The 23,453-nt window shown below is 37.3% G+C and overlaps 1 protein-coding gene across 2 annotated transcripts in view; it reads right to left on the bottom strand.

Annotated features, from left to right (window-relative positions):
• Positions 1 to 13,020: 13,020 nt before the first annotated feature.
• Positions 13,021 to 23,453, bottom strand: part of SYPL1 (synaptophysin like 1) — a 40,519-nt gene continuing 30,086 nt past the window's right edge. For both annotated transcript variants that reach the window (XM_044679751.1, XM_044679752.1), the window contains 2 exons: positions 15,673 to 15,858; positions 13,021 to 14,489 (listed from right to left, as the gene is read on the bottom strand). In XM_044679751.1, the coding sequence (XP_044535686.1) occupies positions 14,358 to 14,489; positions 15,673 to 15,858 (318 nt within the window). In that variant the 3' untranslated portion in view covers positions 13,021 to 14,357. The remainder of the gene's footprint in view (positions 14,490 to 15,672; positions 15,859 to 23,453) is intronic.

Genomic DNA, 23,453 nt, shown 5'->3' with positions numbered 1-23,453 from the left:
ATAAACTGTTTCGACTTTCCCTCCAGCCTACTGTCTGGGACTCCAGCCAGAGATCTGGAATCTTATTTTCCCCTTTTCTGACCTCCCTCTCTCCTTCTTATCCTGCCCGCCAACTTCTGCAGAAGAGAAGATAGCTTATGCTGGCGATGCCTAACATGTTATGCCATGGGGCTTTCTAACCATGGTTCCATGGCCCATCCTGCCCCTGTCCCCTCAAACAAAAAAAAAAAAGGAGGAAAGAAGGCTTCTGTTCCATGAGATTTAAACTTTTAGACACTCCTCTCTGACAGTGGGATAGAGCAAGATTTTGACATTTGTTCAGTTGTCCCAGTCATGCCCAATTTGTAGTGACCCTCATTTAAGTTTTGCTTGGCAAAGACTGGTGTGGTTGGCCACTTCCTTCTCCAGCTCATTTTACAGATGAGGAAACTGAGGCAAACAGGGATTAAGTGGCTTATCCAGGATCACACAGCTCTATTAGTATCTGAGGCCAGATCTGAACTCAGAAAAATGAGGTTTCCTACCTCCAGGCCTACCATAATAGAGACAGGCAGAAATTTCAAGGTAGAGGTTTCTCCAGAATGTGTGAATGGGAAGGGTCGTCTAATTCAATATTCTCAGATATTATGCTATAAGAAATCAGACAGAGGGCTTTCAGAAGAACTTGAGGCTCACATGAACTGATGCAAAGTGAAATGAGCAAAATCCGGAGAACATTATCCCCCAAAACAGCAAAATGTAGGATGGTCAATTGTGGCTCAGCCTACTTATGCATAATTAATGTTCTTCCAGTTATTTAAATCTAACTTTATTTGTGTGAAAAAATGTTTTGTAATTGTGTTCATATTTGTGGGTTTCTCTTGGTAAATAGATTCCTAAGAATTTCATATTGTCTAGAGTGATTTTAAATTGAATTTCTCTTTGCTAATGATTCATGTGGATTTATTTTCTATCCTGCACCTTTGCTAGTTATGATTTTCAACTAGGTTTTCAGTTTCTTCTCTAGGATTCTCTAAGTAGACCATCATATCACCTGCAAAGAGTGATAGCTTAGTCTCCTCATTGCCCACTTTAATGCCTTCAATTTCTTTTTCTTCTCTAATTGCTACTAGGAGTGTTTCTAGTACAATGTTAAATAATAGAGGTGATAATGGGCATCCTTGTTTCACTCCTGATCTTATTGGGAAGGCTTCTAATTTATCCCCATTGCAGATGATCCTTGCTGATGATTTTAGATATATACTGTTTACTAATTTTAGGGAAGGCCCTTCTATTCCTAAACTTTCTAGTGTTTTTAATAGGAATGAGTGTTGTATTTTGTCAAAGGCTTTTTTTGCATCTATTGAGATAATCATGTGATTTCTATTTCTTTATTGATATAGTTAATTATGCTGATCATTCCTAATATTAAACCAGCCTTGCATTGCTGGTATAAATCCCACCTGGTCCTTGAATAATCTTTGTGATAACTTGCTGTAATGTCTTTGCTAGTATTTTATTTAACATCTTTATATCCATTTTCATTAAGGAAATTGGTCTGTAATTTTTTTTCTGTTCTTGGTCTTCCTTGCTAGGTATCAGAACCATATTTGTCAAAAGAACTTGGTCGGGGGGCAGCTGGGTAGCTCAGTGGATTGAGAGCCAGGCCTAGAGACAGGAGGTCCTATGTTCAAATCCGGCCTCAGACACTTCCCAGCTGTGTGACCCTGGGCAAGTCACTTGACCCCCATTGCCTACCCTTACCACTCTTCCACCTATAAGTCAATACACAGAAGTTAAGGGTTTAAAATAAAAAAAAAAAAAATTAAAAAAAAAAAAAAAGAACTTGGTCGAACTCCTTCTTTGCTTATTTTGTCAAATAGTTCATGTGGTATTTATTGTTCTTTAAATATGTTCTTGAAATATGGACTAGAATTCACTCGTGAATCCAGATGGATGGCCCTGGGGATTTTTTTCTTAGGGAATTCATTGATGGCTTGTTCAATTTCTTTTTCTGAGATGGAATTTATTTAACTTTGGCGATATTTTTAAAGTCTCACTAAAATGTTTTAGAAATACATGAAGGGGAAAAAAGACACAGAGATAAGAACATAATCATAAAATATTTTTTGTTATTACCTTATTGAACTTCAGAGTTTCTTTTACAATCAGCTTTTCTCGTTCTTGAAATTGTTTGGTCTGATCACTCTTAAATTCACACCCGAAAAAGAAAAAAAATTAGATATCAGAGGACAGTCGCATCATTGAACCGGTCAGGGTAAAGACTGAAAGTGTGACAAGAACGACCCAGGAGAAGAGAAGTGGTTGGAGTCATCATAAAGTCAAAGAACAGGTCTGGAGAGGAGTAAGGCAGAGAGAGATGGAGGTATAAGAGGTGGTAGTTAGAGAGCAATTCCAGAGTTTTTGAATTGTAGTAGCAGAAAGTGGCTGATGTGCCCATAGGAAAATGACCTGCCTATTGGGGTGACTGAAAGATCTCACAACTTTTTCCCCCCAGAATCTATCCCAGAATTTTTCTGGCCCACTCAGAACTTAGGCTTTTTTGTTTCTGGTACTTGATAAGATACTGACAATGCAAGAAGGGCCCTCCACGGACCAGCCAAAGTCACCTCCTTGCCCTTCCTTCCTTCTTTGGGTGACGACGTTAGCTGCCCCTGGGCCCAGAATGAGGTTCACTACTCCGAGAGCGAGGCTGTTTCATTTCTGAATGTCTTTCTCCAGCCCGGAGGCCGGGAGGTGGTCCGTGGCTACCACGCTTCCTCCGCTGATCGTGTTCCCTCCAGAGTCCCGGCATCAAGAACTCTGAGTGGAGAGCACACGGGGCCCTCATTTTACAGATGCCGAAGTGGCTCTCCTGAGCGCGCTGCGAGTAAGTCTGGAAGCTGAACCTGCATCTCGAGCTCGGAATGTGTCCCCGGCCCCATACCACGGCGGGGGCGAGCAGACCCGAGATCGCCTTCTCCTCTGGGGATTCATCGGGCTCCTTCCAATGGATTGCTGGGTCTGGCCAAAGGCAGTGAGTGGGGCAGATGGAAAAGGCTGCTTGGCCTGGGCTTGGGTGCCTCTTGTCAAGGTGTTTTTCCGAGAGAGGGTCGGTATGACGGAGATCACTTCGGGCAAATCCTAATCATTTTTTCTGGGCCTCGTTTTCATGTTCTGTTAAATGGGGGCGGGGAGGGAAGGAATTGGCCTCTGAGGTCCCCTCCCGATGGAGAACTTGAGCTGAGGACGCCCCGAAACTCAGACGTGGAGACGGAGGATCTACTCAACATCCGGTAGATGGTTCTGCTGTGAATGCGGAGCGGAGTGCCCGGAAGAAGCGCAGGGAGAAAGGATTTTCACTTCTGCAGATGCTCCGGCTTTACAAGTTGGGAAATGTAAATGAGTGAAACGGAAGCCACAGTTAAAAAGAGAGGTGGATGTGGCGCTAGTGAGTTCCTTTCCCTTCTAACCACTGCTTGGTCTTTCCTAAGGCAGCGGCCTGGCTCGTTCATCCGTGGGTGCCCCTTCTTGGATGCTCACAGAGGATGAAAGCCGTCCAGTATTAGTGATGCTTGGCTGCTACCTTAGAGGAAGAGAGGAAGGCCCAGAGGGTCCGCGGGGCGCTCGGGCAGGGCATGGGAGGGCGCCCTTTCTCATTGCTCCCACTCAGGCATGTTGCCTTTGGGGAATGGCAAGTGGAAGGAGAGGAGCAAGATGGAGGAGCTCCCAAGTGTGTAAGAAATAACTATTTCAAGCCTAGGAAGGGGAATAGCAGTCTTATGCTGCTGCTTCTTCAGCCTCCTGAAGCGTTTGCCGGGGGAGCGGAGTAGCAGATCTGGGACTTTGGATGAGCTGCTTCTCAATCCACAGCAGATTCTGCCACTGAAAGTTTGACGGGGTAGGAAAGGGCCCGCCGGCCTTAGTGCTTGCTAATAATAAGCCTTTTTTTTTTTTTTTGCCTCCTCCACCCCTACCCTAAACTCTTAAACAGCTTTTGCAAGGTCTAAAGGAACCATGGTTCAATAAACTTCATTTTCATACACTTGTCTTGCCTCAGTGGAGACTGACTGAAATATACGCTGTGAATTATGAATAAGTAAATACCCCAATTCAGCGGGAACCAAAGATCTAATAGCCCACAGGGCACTTCAGGGGAGGTACTCAAGGGCAAAAGGAAGTTTATTTCGCTTTTAATTATATATTAAAATTTTTTATTATTTTGAACATAAAGGCCCCCAACAGAGTATTTCTACATACAGTGGAACAGACCAAAATTTTTGTGAATCATGAATTCCACGATTGATTTTAAATATATATGTATGCATGTGTGGGGAACTTTATATATATATAGTAATAAGTATATATTATATGTACACTAAAACACAATATTTACCAAATTATGTAGAATGTACTATGTATTATATAATTTATTGTATATAATACATATAATATAGAATTTATTAATTATATAAGAGATTATACTGCCAGACCTAAATATTTTAAACCTTCCCTTCTGCACCACTCGGAAAAAAATAGATAAGCTGAACATTTTCTAGGGCAGTTCTAGTATCCTCTTGAAACAGATACACTAAACATATACACACCCGGAGTTGTACAGTGCCACTGGTTCACCACCTAGGGCTGAATTTAAAAAATCTAAATTCTTCAGTAAGTTGCTTGATTTTCAAAGAATTCTTTAGTTCCTAAAATTTTTATGTAATCATTCAGGATTTAAGGTTTTGTGGACAAATTACTATCTAATTACACAAAAATACTTCAATATATCTCTGATCTTATTGTATAGATACTGACCTATATCTGTTCTCATCCTACACAATTCTTACCCATTAACTACTTGTATCTGTTTTATCTTATTCCATTTTTACCCACAAACTCCCAAGTCTTCCATTGGGCCCCTACCCTCCAGCCAGGGCCATTCCTTTAAGTCTATGAGTATTTCACAGGTAGGTCCTAGTGAGGGGGTTCATCTGTTGCTCCTTCTCTCCCTCCCACCTCGTCTCCTGAGCTTCTGTCCCCACCTCACCAATCGTATATTGGGTATTTAAAACGGGATGTATTGGAGCGATCTCAAAACTCAACATACCTAAAATCATACTCTTTTTCCTCAAACCTTCTTGTCTACATTTCCTTATTTCTGTCAAAGGCAGGTTTGAGGTCTCTGTAATATTTTCTCTCTTCACCCCACATAGCTAGTCGGAGTCAATCTTGCCACTTCTAAGAGATGGATAAGGAAAGAAACAAGCATTTATCAAATGTCTGCATGCTGGACATGAAGTGTTATAAATACGATCTCATTTGATCTCCATTTTAGAGTGAATAATCAATGAATCCCATTATCTATCAATCTGCTTGGGGATCTGCATAGGATCCGATTTGATTTCTACATCCACATCTCTCTATTCAGCCCCTCATCTCCTCTTGCCTAGATGATTAGGGCAGCCTCCTCACTGGTCTCATTGCCTTGCCTCATCGGATCACCCCAGCCCACGCACATCTGTCAAAGAGAACTTTCCTGCACAACTCCAAATGTGGTTATCACTTCCACTTCAATACGTATGATCTAACCAAGCCTTTCTTCTCCCATAAAACATTTGAGCCTGCCTTGGTTCACCACCTTTGCATGAAACCTCTCAGATTCCCAGAGTACATTCCCTCTGCCTCAGACTTCCTCTCCTCCCTAACAGCTCAGGCAGGGCAGGCAGATGACTCTGTGTGTGTGTGTGTGTGTGTGTGTGTGTGTGTGTGTGTGTGTGTGTGTGTGTGTGTGTGTGTGTGATAACGAGATTAAATCTACCTTGCCCATTCTCAAATCTAATCACCAAAAGTGTAAACAACTCCACTTAACTCACAAGTTGGGAGGGCTGTGACCCACATGTGCTAGAGTGAGTGATGAATCAAAATTTACTGACTGCCCCCTAGGCAGTCCTAAGAAAAGTGTCTGTTGTGATGGGACACATAAACTAGGAGGAAGTCACAGGAAGGGATGCAAAAGAAGCCCCTTTAAAAGAGAGTTCAGTGAGTTCAGCTTGGGTCTTCTGGTTCGTGTTTTGGATCTGAAGGACCTCTTCTTTTTCATTGCTTGGACGTGGAAGAGCTCTGGCTGGGACCCTGAGACCTTGGTAAGACTGTTCTTAAATCTTTCCCTTAGAACTACTTGTGTGAGTGAAGAAGGCTGACTACCTTAACTTCCCTGGAGGTACTAGCCTCCGGGACGTTCTTGCCAATTGACTTTTAGGCTTTCTGGCTGGGCCTCTGGAGCCCTGCCGGAGTAAAGCCCAGACGAATACAAATCTAGTTGTTAGATCTCTTACTCTACCCTCTTCTCATCTCTCTACCTCCACTCTCTCCTGTATTTTGTAAATAAATTACTAAAATCATCTTAGGAATTGGTATTTATTCAGTTCCTTGGCGACCACACCTTTTAATATTAATATCAAACCAAAAACCCCTTTTTCCCCTCTTATACATGGTGGGAGGCAGGCCAAGAGATGGGAGGTCCTGGGTTCAAATTTGACCTGAGACACTTCCTAGCTAGGTGATCCTAGGTAAGTCTCTTGACCCTCATTGCCTAGCTTTTTTTTTTTTTTTTTTTTTTTTTTTTTACCCTTAACTTCTGTGTATTGGCTCCAAGGCAGAAGAGTGGTAAGGGTGGGCAATCGGGGTCAAGTGACTTGCCCAGGATCACACAGGTGGGAAGTGTCTGAGGCTAGATTTGAACCTAGGACCTCTAGTCTCTAGGCCTGGTTTCTCAATCCACTGAGCTACCCAGCTGCCCCCTCATTGCCTAGCTCTTATTGGTTGTCTTCTGCCTTGGAGCTGATACTTGTACTGATTTTCAGACAAAAGGTATGGGTTTAAGAAAAAAAAAGTAGCTCAAGCACTATCTTCTACCTGAAGGCTTTCATGGTTTAACTGCTAGTGCCCTCTCTCCCAAATACCTTTGTATTTAACTCCTTTTGACTCTGTTTAGCCTACCTATATATGTACTTGTTTCCCCCATTAGGATTTAAGGTCCTTTCAAGTAGAGATTACTTGCATTCTGAGGGCCTAGCAATTCCTAGCACATGGTTGGAGCTTAATAATAAATGCTTGTTGGTTGACTAAAGCTGTCTAGTCCAAATCATCCACAAGAACTCTCTTTTATGCCTTGAACAAGTAGAATTTCTAACTTCTGCTTGAATATTTCTGGTGCTGGGAAACTTGCCATGTACCTCCTAAGGCAGCCTCTCAAAATCATATAGCTCTTGGAGGCAGCTGGGTGGCTCAGTGGATTGAGAGCCAGGCCCAGAGATGGGAGGTCCTGGGCTCAAATTCTCAGACACTTCCTAGCTGTGTGACTCTGGGCAAGTCACTTGACCCCCACTGCCTACCCTTACCACTCTTCCATCTAGGAGCCAATACACAGTATTGATTCTAAGATGGAAGCTAAGGGTTTAAAAAAAAATCATATAGCTCTTATGGTTAGGAAGTTTTAACTCTGATCTGCCTCTGTTACTTCTAATTATTCTTAATTCTTTTCCTGGGGCTTAGCAGCCTTTCTTTACCAGGCCTTAATTTTCCCCAATTTAAAAATTTAATTCTGATGCCTCACTGCAGGACAGAGAAGATTCTGGTTTCTTGAAAACTATGCCAGTAGAGTACAAACTTGGGCAGGTCCTACCAGACTAGAAAGGACTCACTCACAGATCTGGTGATGGACTTATTTCTGAGGCCTTAAAAATTCCAAATTGCTTATCACAGAAGGTTGAACACCAGGTGATGACTGATGGGGTTGTTTTTGTTTTTTTTGGCCACAATAACTTATAAAACCTATCAAAGACTAAAAAGATAAAAGCTGTGATTTACTTCCACATTTCCACTGTTACACTCCCTTCAATAGTGCATGCCTTTTTGTTCCATGTTAGTTTTGTCCATCTTTGCTCATATACTTTATCCACGTCTGTTCTTATGCCTAATGCCTTCCTCTTGGTCTTTTGTCATTCAGTCAAATATTCCAGTCACCTCTTGGCCTCTATAGTGTTTTAACTTATTAAGCACCTGTGATCAGGGAGGAAGGATATGAGGCCCTGTGTTGGTGCTGAGAATTCAAAAGGTGCACAATTAAGTGAAGAATAAGGAAGGTAGAAAGAGCAGTAACAACTGAAGATGGGAAGGAAAGCTTCACAGAGGCGGCTCAGCAAGTGGGAAGAATACTGAGAGTTCAAGGGCTCACAATATAGGTAACCTTTCAGCAGAAAGCTGGTGGTCACTAAATGAGGAAAGAATTCATACATTTTTGCTGTGGCCAAAGTATTGACAACTTATTTGTTACAATGGTTTTATGGAGAGGGGTTTGGGCAGAATCACTGAGAAATGACAATTGATTTTTAAAAGAGTTTCAATTAAACACTTTTAAAAAATCCATTTCTAGGTTGTTTTCTTTTTTGGAAAAAGCACTGCACTTACAGCAAAAGGGAACAAAGGGAGCCACTCCTTGGCTCTGCTACTTATGTTTGTGACCCTAATTAGGAAAGTCACCTTTCTGAACCTCAATTCCTTCATCTGTAAATTCTATCAACCATTATATGTCATCTTAGGTGAGCCTTTTAAAACTAATGAATGAGAAAGCACTGTGAGATGTAAAAAACACAAAACTGAATGCATTAATGAGGCTTTGCACAAATAAAATGAATGTAGCCAGAATTAGAAAGCAGGCAGAAAATTGGCGAAAAAATTTTAAGTTTCTTGGATAAAGATCTCATATCTAAAATTTAGAGAACTTTGTCAATTTATAATATGAGGGGGGCAGCTGGGTAGCTCAGTAGATTGAGAGCCAGGCCTAGAGACGGGAGGTGCTAGGTTCAAATCTGGCCTCAGACACTTCCCAGCTGTGTGACCTTGGGCAAGTCACGTGATCCCCTTGCACACCCTTACCAATCTTCTGCCTTGGAGCCAATACACAGAAGTTAAGGGTTTAAAAAAAAAATATGAGCCATTCACCAATTGATAAATGGTCAAAAGATATGGACAGCTTTTGGATGAAGAAATCAAGGCCATATATAACTAGAAAATATGGGGAAATGCTATAGGTTATTATATAGATTAGAAAAACACAAATCGGAAGAGGTCCGAGATATCTCACTTACCAGTGTGGCTAAATGATGATAGTAGGGCCTTTAAAGACCAGCTTCTGAGAGGAAGAGATGGGGAGGGTGCATTCTCAGTACTGGAAACTTTATTTAGACTTAGAAGGAACCTTGATTAACTCATCCAGCCTCTTCATTGTACAGATGAAGAAACTGACATCCTGTATGTGAGGTGACTAAGGTATTAGATGGCATTGCAAAGCTGTGAATCCAAGGTTTCTATTCAAGTTCAATACTCTGGCCTTGACATACTGTTCTGTGCAAAATAAACAAGAGGTAGGAAATGAAGTGAAACGGCCAATAATCCAGTTTGATTAGCCCATATGTGGAACAGTAATAAGGTAGGAAAGAGAGGTGGGAACTAGACCAGTGGGCCTTAACAATACGAGTAAGGATTTTCTATTTTATCTTTTTTTTAAAAAATCATTTAATAATTTTTATTTTTTAGAAAAGTTAACATGGTTATTACATGGTTCATGTTCTTACTTTCCCCTTCACCCCCTTCCCCCCACAAGCTCCCCACCCCTGGCCAATGTGCATTTCCACTGGTTTTAACATGTGTCCTTGATCAAGACCCATTTCCAAATTGTTGATAGTTGCATTGGTGTGGTAGTTTTGAGTCTACATCCCCAATCATGTCCACCTCAACCCAAGTGTTCAATATTTTATCTTTTAAGAAATAGGCAGTTAAGGTTTTTGAGCAAAGCCAATGGCCTGGCCTCTTATTTTTTCAGCAAAGTATGAGGCAAAATATTTACAGAAAAGATAGGGATGAGATTTGAAGTGCACACCTCTGACAGGAGGATGGAATGTGGTTTAAAAGTCAAAGAAGAAAAAGGTGATAGAATGGATTTTAGCAGCACAGGAGTAAAAGGTAGAAGGCAGATAACTGTAAACTGTAACAGGACAAATGAATAAAAGGGCTAATATCATTAAACTGTAGCCAACAAGGTTATTCACAGAAAGGTAAAAATAAGATTGGATAGAAATAATGACTGGAAGAAATAGGAAGGAGGGCAAAGTTGTGTTAAAAGTTAACAATAGATTTGGGAAGAGGCAGAGATATGGAAAATCAAGAAAATTATAACTGGAAAGATGTTATAAATCATGGATTTGGCACAGTGATAGTGAGACCTAATATAAGATCCTCACTGTGGGTAGCTGAGGTAAGATGAATTGTAGGTTTATGAGTTGAAACCTATCAATTGGGAGCCTAGAGCTGTTTGATAATTTAAGTATCATTGAACAAAACTACCTATAACTGCAGATATCGTCTTTTATGATCTTAACAATCATGGCAAATTATCTAACTAGAGATCTAACTTAGGATTGCTGTAATAGGAAGATCAAAGTCTCCCAAGTAAAAAGGCAGGGGTGAGGGATGAAGAAACTATGCCAAGGACTCCTTGAAAAAGCTTTTTCTTATACTCTTCAAGGATATTTTCCACATCACTTTCAAAATGTTTTTGTAAAACATAATTTATGCTGGGCTCTTTCATTAGTCTTTGGGTCATCTGAAATTTGGATTCTTCAGATACAATATTGCAGGATTTACACCCAAAAAGCATTACCAACAAATGGTGATAAAATCACTTGAGAGAGCAAAATAGCATTACTAGATATTCAGTTTTTCAAATGTCAGGAAATCTTCCTTCCTCATTCGATTCTGGGCCAAGTGAACCATTTATCCCCAGTGATGATTTAACATACTGATTACCCAATGGTGTGCAACATATACCTTACTGGGTGTCTATTTTAAGTAACTGTGAATCTCACTGAGGAGTTGTAGTAGTCTAGGGCTTAACGCAATCAGCATGATTTACATGCAAAAATATCTAGAGGACTTCATTTTCTCTAGGGAATGTCTCCTTCCTTTGAACTCTGTGCAGTACATCTTTCTACATGGAAACATCTTTGATATTCATTTATATCCTTATCTTAAGCCACGCTTGAAGCTGATAATTTAAGTATCACTGAACAAAAAACCTAGAACTGCAGCTATCAAGTCTTTTATGATCTAACATACATATGATAAATTACCCAACTAGAAACCTTAGGATTGTTTTGTTTGAGTAAAAATTTTTTTAAAATTTGACAAATAACTAAAGTTGCAAGATCTTAAATTCTCTTTTACTCAACTGTCACTGAAATTCAGGTCTACTGTAGAAAATCATCTGGAAAGGCCTCTGTTGTCTTCTTACAGATTTTTAAAAATTAAGGATACCCTTTAAAATATATGTGTAAGCCATTCTTATGAACAGAAGGCACACAGATTGACAGATGTCTTCATTACCTTTCTGGATAGTATCACTTATACCATTTCATATCTCTCATTTATTTTGAAATACCTGGGGGATGGGACAGGGGAAAAGGTGAGGGAGTAAGTTGGGGAAAGAAATGCCAATATCAAGAATCAAAATTTTACCATTTTTTAATTTCCATTTGCATCAATTACTTGTTTGAAATGGTCAGGTTGGACCTTTTGTAAATGATGACATCTGATATGGTCCTGAGATTAACTTTTGCTCAATGAGTCAGGGGGTCTGCCTATATAGGAATTTTTGAAATGGCTCTTACATCAGTAACTTATATAATTTTCTATCTGGTAAGGGAATTAATTTCATTTTTCTGAGATATCTGGTTTTTGCCATATTCAGTGCATTTTTGGGCTCCCTCGAATGAAGTACTTATGGTATATGTGTACGCTTCTTTAGCTGTTTTCTGTATTTAGTTTCAAATTAAAGTCACTAAGTCATCGGTGAAATGTGTTTAGATGAGCTTGTCAAATTCTTTACAAGATTGTACTTTCGATCCATGCTAATTAATTGTACTAATGCAAGATGATGTAAGTATCCACTCTTCTATTTGGGTACATGATGAAAAGAAATATAATTCCTTTAGATATTAACTTCCTCCTGTCTTCTGGTTTCATTAACAGTAAGAAGTCAGTATTGCCGTCTCATCTCCAACAGTATTCTTCACATGGCATATTTGTCCAAAGATCCTTTTTCTTTGGACCAAATTGATACATTAACAGCTAAGTTACTATTTATAGATTATCAAAAATTTGATTCTTGTAATTTTGTTCTCCATCAATACAATGCAGATGTAAGGAACTATACACAGATGAACTAGGGATACTTTGCAGTTTTCTGTTTTATAGCTTGACAAAGATCTATCACTTGGTGACCAACACTATTCATATAACATATCTGTTTCCAATCCCATAACTGAAATGTTTCTAGCTTGGTAATAAAAGCTGCTGAAGCTAAGGTTTATATAATATTTAAAGGATACAAAGACCTTTACATGTAGTATTTCTTTTGAATCCAATAAATCATGTGACCTGGGTGCTTCACATGCTATTTCCATTTGAGAGATGAGGCCAATAACTAAGGCTCAGAGGGGTGAAGTGACTTTCATGCTCCTAAAGCTTGTAAATAAATTTATATTCAAACCAAGGCTTTCCTTACTAATCCAATATTCTTTTTGCTATATATTATGTGGTAATTATCCCATCATAAACCTTTTATGTAGATCAAGTTCCTACATGCCCTTTAATTTATCTGGAAAAAAATCACCCACAAAGCAGAAATGAATCTTTGAAATGGTACTGGAAAAGGTAGAATTGGGGACAGCTGGGTAGCTCAGTGGATTGAGTCAGGCCTAGAGATGGGAGGTCCTAGATTTGAACCTAGGACCTCCCATCTCTAGGCCTGGCTCTCAATCTGATTTTTTTTTTTATGCCAAAATACTTGGTCAGAGTTTCAAGTTGGATTCTATTTTTAGAGGGAGTACTTTTATGCCTAACTTTAGAAACAATTTAACATCTTAAAATATATTTTTTCTGTGTGTATGTATATACTAAGGGATTTAGTGTAAATCAATGGACTCATCTTTCAATTTTTTTTTTTATTAAGTAGGTTGCATAAAAGACACATTTCTCACATGGACAATTCTTGTCAAGAATAAAGGCAACAAAAATGTGGCAACAGTGAGTTGTGCTTCACAAAGTAACAATCATTTTGGAAGAAAAAATAGCCAGAATTTCTGTACAATGCAACTATGAAGATTAGCAAACAAATGTGAATGACCTGTGCATACTCAAAATACAACTAAATATGTGTACAGAGAAACATGCATTCATTACGTCACCAGCTCACTTGTGTTCCTTTGTTTACTACACATACATAATTTTTTAAATCATCCATTTATGTAGTAAGAATGATAACATTAAGAAACATGAAATTTGGATCTCATTTCTTATTTTCATAATATCAGTGCTGAGCTTATAATAGTAACTTCATTGACTAAGCATCTAAATGCATTTCAAAAGTAAAAAAAAAAAAACAAAACTTAATTTCTTTTCTTTCTTCTGAATGGGTTTTTAAAAAAAGGAAAACTTACATTTCTTCTATACTTGCAGGATTACCTCATCCTGCAACAAAGTAGCATGAGTAACAGAGGACAAATAATAAGAATATGGCTGCAGTTTTCAAAGTATCTAGTTGAACCAAATTTAGAGTATATTAAAGTCTATGAAAGCAACAAGCATAATGTAAACACCTTAAATTGCAAAATTATTGAACTAACTGTATATCAAAGAACATTTATACACACTTGAAATTTCTAATTCCCATGCTCAAAACAATTTTTGTACAACTATTAAGTATTGTAGGTTATTTAAAAACCCATCTTTGCATTTCAGGAATTTTTGTTTAACATGAACAGTATTTAGATTTAAGCTCTGAAACTAAACACTTTTTTTGCTATGCTATATTTATACTGCAATAAGCCTTTTTTAAACAAAGACAGGTTTCAAGGCATATGAACTGTACAAACTTACAGTAGTGTGTAATTCAAATGCAGTTTCTTCCTTTTTAAAATAGACAATAAATTCCCTTCCTGAATAACGATGTATGTGTTAAGGCCTAAAGGGTAAAACAACTTTTGCTATGCAAAAAATTTGGTGAAGAAACTGCATTTATTTTTATGTATACAATTCTCATAATAAATCCCCATATCTCCGAGTCTACAAATGGAAACATTTACATCCAGAATTTGTATCTAAGGCACATATTTCATGTAAAAACTAGCAGAATTTTTAATCCACCAATTTATTGCAAACACCATTACTTTTATTAGAAACAAATTGTATTGCCTGTCAAGATGCTGGCAATATGTTGTAGAATAGATTTATATTTCACACAGTGTAGTTCTCTCCTTTAATTACATTCCTGTAGGAGATGCAACTGTTCCTGCGCCATGGGTAGAAACATTTGACTGTCCGTGCAAGCTGGTCTCCTTATATACAAACCAAGCATTTCCTCCCCAAAGTATCATGTTCAGAAAACCAAAGATCTATGGGAGAAAAAAACAAACAACCAAAACTTAAGAATCTTTTCTCATACCTCAAAATCCAAGTTGGTTTTCCATGGCCTGTTCAGGGGAACACATCTTTTTCCCACTAAATTCAAAAGTACCAGAATTTAATGTATACTTCTCTTTCCCAGTAAAATTAGACCCCTGAATTCTCAATGAAGATTTCTAAAAACCATTAAAAAATGCACATGTCCCAAACTATACTGAGCATATTTAGGGCAAAAAAGCAACCAAAAAAAAAAATATCTATTTTGCATGGAGAGGTGTGCCTTATGTTTCTGGTTAGAGGAGGGAAATTGTGCTCTAATTCTTATTTTCATAGTTTTTATTTCACTCTCTAATTTCCAAGTGAGTGTTTCTCTAAAATACCTCTTTGTCCTCTCCTCCCTTTTATTGTCTGTCTTTTTCTTTTCCCAATCATCCCCAAGGTCCAAAGTTACATGGAGGAATGTGGACTGGAAATCTTCAAACCTTGCTCTACTCCCCAACTTTAAAGAGAAGCCAAATTTCCTAAGAAATGTGTCAGATCTAAATTAGTTTGGTATTATACCACAAGGGCCCTGCAATAAGAAAAAGACACCCAATTCCAAAAGAGCTGTTTGAAAAATATCAAGATAACAGTGACCTGTTACTTTTACTATTGTCTTCTATCTCAAATTAGTTAATGTAAACATGGAAAATGTTTATTTAAATGAGTGAAAAACTCCCTGCATAGTCAAATTATAGTTTTACCAAGCTCCTTATTTATAATTCCAAGTATAACACTGAACTAAATTGGGACAGAATATTTAAAGGTAAGGTCTTTGAAGTACATTCCAGCTTCATTCTGTTGTAATTAGTATCAAACATTTTCATCATAATCTTTTAAAAAGTTTGTTCTTTTTAAGGAGAGCAAGTATTTTACTCCAACATTATTAATATATTTAAGATCATCTTCGTTTCATGGTTTATCATAAGTTGTAAATTAATTAAAATCTGAATTTAAGATTTTAGTAACATGTTCAGTTTCAAAAGGAAATAAACTATTTAAGCTAAAATATCTTATTTCACTGCCCAAATGACATATTAATAGCAATAGTTAACTATCACTCAAATATTGAGATAGCAGGTAAGACATTTCAAAAAAAGCAAAACAAAAACTCTGGAAAAACTGCATACATACCACAGATACATTCAGAGATCCCATACTGGTTACAGAACTAAAGAAGCACTTTGCCGAAGTCTTGCAAGGGTCAAGCTGACTAATAAGACTTTCACCTGTGGTTGTCTTAATGTCTGTTAAAGCTTTAGCCCAAGCTGAGGTGCTCACCAACCACAAGAAAGTAGCAATAAGAGTAATAAGGAAGTCCTAAAAGAAAAGTAATTACTTATTTTAGTTCTATACTGTAAGCTTCAAAATTAATATACAATATCTCTAAAATATTATATTTACCAAGTTATTAATAATAACTAACATAAAAAGCTAGAGTAAAAAACCTGCTTTTCCCAGTCATGCACGTGGAAAAAAAGAGAGAAGGAGGAGTTACAAGACTATACAAACAATAATGTAAAGATGCACATAAATATAAAGGGATTTTGAGACAAGGAAAGAATTCTGGGAGATGGAGTCCCAGGGTTCAAGAATTTCTAACTATACAATACTTAATATATCAAATAACTCAATTACAGAGTTTATTTTTATGATCCAACTGAGCAAAAAGATGCTCAAAGTCTTGTCTAAAAAGCATAGTATGAGAGATTTCAGCAGATCAATCCTTTTATGCTCTTAGAATTTGTGTATAGTTTCTTATACTCTTATGCAACATCTTATTAATCAGAATTTGGATTAACTATTATTTCATTAGATCCCACCATCCTCTCAAACTCTCTCATCTTAGACAAAGCTCCTTAGAAAAAAGTTCATCTCCACTGAAAACAGCTTTTTCTCAAATGACCTTTTAATACTCAAATCTGATCTCTTCTTAGTCTTCCTTCTTATAAACCTAATACATCTGACACTGTCACCCACTCTTGTTCTCTTGGATACTCTCTCCTGGTTCACAATCCATATCCTAAAATCACAATCAGGCTTGTGCTTAAGGAAAATTACTTTAAAACAGTTTGTAGGTTGAACTGGAATGGTAAGAGACTTTAGGCAGGGAGATCACAATAGCACTGAGCTGCAAGAGAGGCTATAAAGGTAGAACTAATGACAAGATTTAGTTGGCTTTTTGTAGGGTGAGGGAAAAGTAATGAATCCAATATGAGGCCAAGGTTACAAATAAGATAAGAGTTCAGTTTTAGACCCTATGTCTAAAATTTGAGGTATCTGAGACATTCTGGTTGAAAAGTCCAATAGGCACTTGGTAATGCAGAACTGAAATTTAGCAGAAAGACTGAGGTTGGATAAATAAATCTGCAAAGTCGTCTGCATAAAGATGATAGTATCTACTGAGATTACCAAGAGATTATATAAGAAGAGCAGGCCTGACCAAATGATTCTTGTTCAACCAACTCCAGTGGCTTCCCATTTGCTTCTTGGACAAAATATATACTTCTGTTTAGCTTTTAAAACTCCATTGAACCTAGTTCCATTCTATCTTTCCAACGTCCATGGATGTCACTTTTGCCTTCCAAATATTGTCATCTGATCAAATTGACTCTTTTCTCTGCGTCTCAAAGGACACTCCTTATATCCCCAAAATTCAGTATCAGTACTGGCCCTATGACATGCTTGAAATGCATTTCCTTTGTGAGATGAAACATTAATATCCAAATACTCCATGTATTATATTTAATAAATTTATTAATAACGACTTGAAGAGGAAAGTAAAAAGCTAGAGCAAATCTAGCCGCATACATGGGAAAAAGAAGGAGGCGGCAGGGTTACCCACAACTATATACAAACATGCAAGGATGTCAAGTAGATGAAAGGAAAAGGATGCTGGGTATTACTAAAGGAATTCTGGGGAACACAGTACTGGGGTACAACATTTTAACTACACACCTCCCTTATCTCTACTTTGAGTCTCTTTCTTCTTGTAAGATACAGCTTAAGCACAAGCATTTGCTAAGTCTCTCCTCTCAAATTTGTTTTTAACTACATTACTTATAAATTTCATACTTTTGCAATAAATATCTTTATTTGTACTTGTAGTCTCCCACTGTGAGTAGTTATTGTTTCTTTTTTTTTTTTTTCATCTATCCCCAGGTCCTAAGAGTTTAATGACCAATGACCCTAAGGCACTATAGGATTTTGAATGTCTCTATATAATCAGATTAAATTATTTTTTCTTCTAATTGAAGAAATAAGAGGAATATTACAACAAGAAATTTTACTGAAATAAAGCATGAGTAGAACAATTATAAATCAAGCTTAGAAAGCCCCATAAACTACAAAGATTATTCAGAGAAGTCTACTGTAAAGTCCCTACCACATAAACACTTAAGAAATTTCCTTTTGAGCCCTACTTAATTAAGGTATGGAAGAATTAAAAAAAAAATAAACTTATGGAAACTTTGCAAAGATTCTAAAGAAATGAGCAAATCCAGAAGACAAAAATATTTCACACTTACCATATGCTTTCTTGTTATCCATGCAGCAAAAATAAAAACAAAAAATTTTACTGTTTGTTTAACCAACTGCTTCTGCTTTAGGAACTTCAGTACCCTTTAATTTTTTTTTAAAAAACATGTCTATTTTAAAGAAGGCAGTGTTGGAAATACCTTCTTTAAGATATCAGAGAACACCAGAAATGGAAGGGATCTCAGAGGACATTTAGTCTATTCATATATAATACTTGGCCTTTAAGGTTCCTTTCTAGCTCTGGATCTATAATAAAAAGAAACATCTTTGCTACCTACACCGAGAGGCAACCAACCCCACTACTTCTTTAGATAGTCCAATTACACTTCTGAATAGTATTCCAATAATTATATTAAGCCTAAATTTGTCTCTCTACCTTTTAGAGCCAGGGTGGGTTCTAAGTTCTGCCATTTGGGTTAACTTTCCTTTTCCCTCTGCTCCCCTTGTGGCATCCCTTCAAAATACTTGAATATAGTTTTAATTAGTCATCTTCATTTTCTCCAAACTAAACATCCTTGGTTCCTTAAAGTAAAACGAACATAGCATGAACTTGAGATTCTACATGTGATTCCCAAAGTGGGTGCTACCGCCCCCTGGTGGGTGCTGCAGCGATCCAGGAGAGTGGTGATGGCCACACTTTTTTTGTATTACATTCTATTCTGAATTCAATAAAGAAGTTTCATAATTTCCAGGGGGCGTTAAGTAATATTTTTTCTGGAAAGGGGACTATAGGCCAAAAAAGTATAGGAACCACTGTTCTACATTATCCTGGTTGCCATCCTCTGGACATTTTCTAGCTTACTATCTTTTTAAAAATGTGATGCTTAGAAATGAATATAATATTCCATATTTGGTCTTACATATTGTTCCCTTTTGAAACTATTTTTTTACTCTGTATTTTCTTGTGTACATGTTGTATTCCCTTAGTAGATTCTCCTATTAAGAAGTTCCTTGAAGCTAGGATGGCTTTTTTTTTTTTTTTTTGGTATCTTCTGAACTGGGAATGGGGCTTTGAATATAACAATCACATAATAAATGTTGGTTGAATTAAACTATGAAGCTGATTTCCTTGAATCAAAGTAGAAGACTTGCATTCATCTCTATTAAATTTCAATTTGAGTTGGCCCAATGTTCTAGAAAATCAAGACTTTAAAAAAAATTCTGTCATCCAATGTGATTGCTAACTCTTCTAGTTTTATAACATCTATAAATCTGATAAGTATCTCATTTATGACTTTATCCAAGTTCTAAATAAAAAGGTTAAAAGAGCACATAAGTCTTAGGGCTCTAGTTATTCAACTAGTTGCAGATCTGTCCAAATGCTTCTTTCTAAAATACCAATAGAAAAGACTTAAAAGATTTAGTCAAGCTTTTTGCTAAAATTGAAGTAAACTATATTTACTGTGTACCAATCTAATTCTCCTATTAAAAATAAAAGTTTATCATGAACTTGCTCTTGAGGAACTATACTGACTCTGTAATTACTGATTCCCTTGACATTCATTAATCATCTTTGTGATAATGTGGCTTAGAATATTTATCAGTAATGAAATTAAGCTCACAATTTTATTGTTTATAGACCTCATTCTCTTCTCTTTTTTTAAAAAAAATAGAGTGTCTTTAAATCTTATTTTCTTTTTTCATCTTCTACAACCTTTTCAAAGATAAGAGAACAGCTTAGCAATCAAATCTGCCAATTCTTTTAGTGCCAAGAGATGTAATATAAACTGTACTTGGGAGATTCAAAACCATTGATAAGACAGGTATTCTTTATTAGCTTTCTACTTATCTTGGGTATGAATTCCCTAAAAGTAATTTTTTTATTTTGACTGTTCCAGTCTAAGAATCATTCTCCACTGCAGAGATAATATAAGCAAAATGTTTATCAATTCTGCATTCTCTCCCTCATCATAATCCTATACAAATTGAATAATTTTTCTTTTGAGACTTTTTCCTCCCCACTGCAACTTTAAGAAACAAGTCCTTTGTCTTTAATTTTCCTTGCTAGCCTCTATTCATTCTGAGCCTAATTTGTTCAAGTACTTCTTGGGTTAAAGTCTCATTAGGATTTGTAATAGCAGCACCATTTGAATTGATTTGGAATAGCAGCCATAAATGTGCACAAACTTTTTGGAATGCCTTGAAACCTTGGAAAAGAGTGAAAATAATTGCAGCCTACGTAGGAATAAAACAGATTAATTCAGCAAGGGTCACAGCACACCATCTATAGTAATTGTAAATCTGTAGCATCTTCATAATAAATTGTGGGACTTTATGAAAACAAAATTCGACAGCTCCTTGCATCACAGTCCAAAGTAACAAGGAAAAACTATTGATAATAAAAGCCATCCTGAGTATACTACCCATGTTCAAGATAGTATTGTAGGTTCTTTGCCTAAACTGAACTTGCCAAAAACTGTAATGAGGGTTTTATGACTAAATCCGTAATGGTGGTTGGTAAAGCAGTTAGGAAATTAATATGGACTAGTCACAAGCTGTAGACTGGAGGTATTGGATATAGGAATGTCAAATACCCAGTGCCTAAGTCAGCCAAGGGATTGGTGATAATTTCCCTTGGTAAGGACTAAACCCCTTTTAAGATGATTTTCCTTCAGCCTCTCACCTGGGTGAGGAAGTTAACTCCTTTTGGTTGGTAGAGAGATTAAACAGGAAGGGAAGTATGGTGCTTCCTGTCTAAACAGTAATGGAGTTACTCTGCCTCTCACTTAGAATCTTTAACAGCAGTCATTATTTAGATCTAAGATGAAGGTAGGACACACTAGTTCTTAAATTAAAGATTTATTGAATAAATTGGTTTGGGAAAAGGGATTGGGGAGTGGGTTAGGAAAACTATGAAACTAGTTTATTACTGCCTTCTAGATCTAAAATCAGAATGTTGATAAAAACTCCTTGCTATGATCTTCAGCTGACCCAAGGGACCAGCCCTGGGACAGAAATAAAATGGTCTCTTTTATGGTAAATATAAAGTAATCTATTGATAAGGAATAATTGGTATATCAGATTGATGTTCCTATCTGGTCAGCAAAGATCTTTAACCTGCCTGGCCTAGGAAACTAAGGAAGGCCTAGGAAACTTATGCCATGGTCAACATTCCAACCAGGGCAACTGACAGGTTGCCCCCTAGAAATATGGCAGTATTATTTTCTATATTACAAGCTTTAGCAACATCAACATTTTTCTTACAGGACTTGTCACACTTTTGTAGTGAATTTCTGTTACTTCACTTTGCTTTTCACCTTCTGTAGGTATCTTTTAAAACTCTAAGATGGTTGGCAAACACCATCTTTTCTTCCTCATTAGAAATCTTTCTTTCCTGAGGTGACATCTGTAGAATTTAGTGCACAGAATACTATATCTGCCATCTCCAAATCTCGACTATGTGTCAGCTTATGCCCAACATTCCTTTAATATTTGTTATTTTGGCTCTGGAAGCGATAAAGACCATTGTTTACTGAGGTTAATTATTGAGAAATATCTGCCACAGAATTTATGATAGTTGGCTCAAAGTGGTTTAAAAAAAAAAAATAGAGTTTCTGCCTAACCCAAATCAACCATAGTATTTCCTAAAGTAAATATCATTGTTGGGTGGCTAGAAATAACAGAAAATGTCTTCATGAAATGACCAGGCTGTGTATTATAAGATTTAAATTAATATCCAACAACTCCAAGTATATATTTTATGAAGTTTATTAATAATCATTTGAAGTAGAAGAAATAAAAGAACAAAAGAAAAAGCCTACATAAATAACACGTGAGTAAAATTCTCCTGCCTGGCACTCACCCAACCGCCACCAGCTGCGATCATGGGAAAAGAGAGGGCGGAGCTACACTCAAAATATATCCTCCCTACGTTATCACATAATGTGAGAAGGAACATGGGAAACTGGGAAAGAGTTCTGGGGAGCAAATTCTAATTATACAGTATTCTCTCAAAATTGGTTATATGGGTGCACTCCTCCTTGATCAAACAAGCAGTAGTGATGTATTTTGTTAAACTGTAGAGTTTAGATAAGATGAACAAGAAGACATCTTAAGGAGGTAAAATTTATATAGGATAAACTGTATTTTTAAATAGAAAAATCCTGCCTTTTATCTATATTTGCCATATAGATCAACCTTAAAAAGTGGAATGATTAACTTCCCCTACAGCTTACAGCTACCATCATTTTGATTCTAGCAACCAGTTATTCCCTATTGATGATTATCAGAACTAAAACAGAATGTCTCTATATCACTAAGGCAAGTTAGGAAATTATTTTATTATATGCCTTTGGTCACAAGAATACTCTAGCACTGGTGGCAAACCCATGGCAAACATGCCAGAGGGGGTACTCAGAGCCTTCGCTGTGGGCACATGCACTGTCACCCCAGCACAGAGTTCATTACTAGAAAGCAAGAGGGATGCGGGGCCAGGTTGCTCCCCTCCTCCTCTCCACATGTGCCTGAGAACATTTCTCACATCATCTGCCCCTCTAAAGGTTTGTTCTCACTGCTCTAGCATATGTTTGGCTAATGAAGAATGCCCTATTCTCTATCAACCCTAATGCCAAATCTATGATCTGTATTTCAGATGATATCACTCCTGCCTCTGTCTACACTGATTTTTCCACCCAAATGTTCTCTATATATTTTCTAGGATTCCTGGATTTCCTCACATAATTATCTTCTATACCGGTGATGGCAAACCTTTTAGAGACCGAGTGCCCAAATTGCAATCCTTGTGCAGCATGTGAGCCACCTGCCTTACCCCAGGACAGGGGAAGGAGGAAAGGCTCCCATTGGGCTGCTGGGCATAGGGGCAGGATATATGAGAAATGTCCTTAGACATAGTGGAGAGGGGAACAGCCCCACCTGGCATGCTCTGGCATGTGTACCATAAGTTCATCAACATAGTTCTATACAATGGCATTTGCCCCTTACCTCCAACTTTTCATCTCTACTTATGCTTCTGAATAAAGTATAGCATCCTATCAGAGCCATATCTGAATCAAGGATCTCATCTAACGAAGTCTTAGTAAAAGTTTTATGTATGCCTATATAGAGTAAAATCTTTTATCTTTGTTTTACTAATACTCTATAGCTACATAAGAGTCATTGGTAATCTTTTTAGCAAATTACATGATGTTGTTACTGGTTTTAGAGCTATAGCTAGATATGAACTTCAAAGAGTACAACTCTTAGAACCACAGAAGCATATGGCTGGCATCATGAAAGTATTATCTGTTTTCCATTTCCAGAAGCTCAGCACGAACAATGATTTAGGAACTAAGGTAGGCAGAAACATGTTTTCTTCCTCTGCTTCATCCTATCATTTATTCCAAATGATAAGTAGACTCAAGTTTACTTAGGATTTTGGT

The sequence above is a fragment of the Gracilinanus agilis genome, chromosome 5, assembly GCF_016433145.1.
Source record: "Gracilinanus agilis isolate LMUSP501 chromosome 5, AgileGrace, whole genome shotgun sequence".
Taxonomy (NCBI): domain Eukaryota; kingdom Metazoa; phylum Chordata; class Mammalia; order Didelphimorphia; family Didelphidae; genus Gracilinanus; species Gracilinanus agilis.
This window is presented reverse-complemented; position numbering and strand designations above follow the sequence as displayed.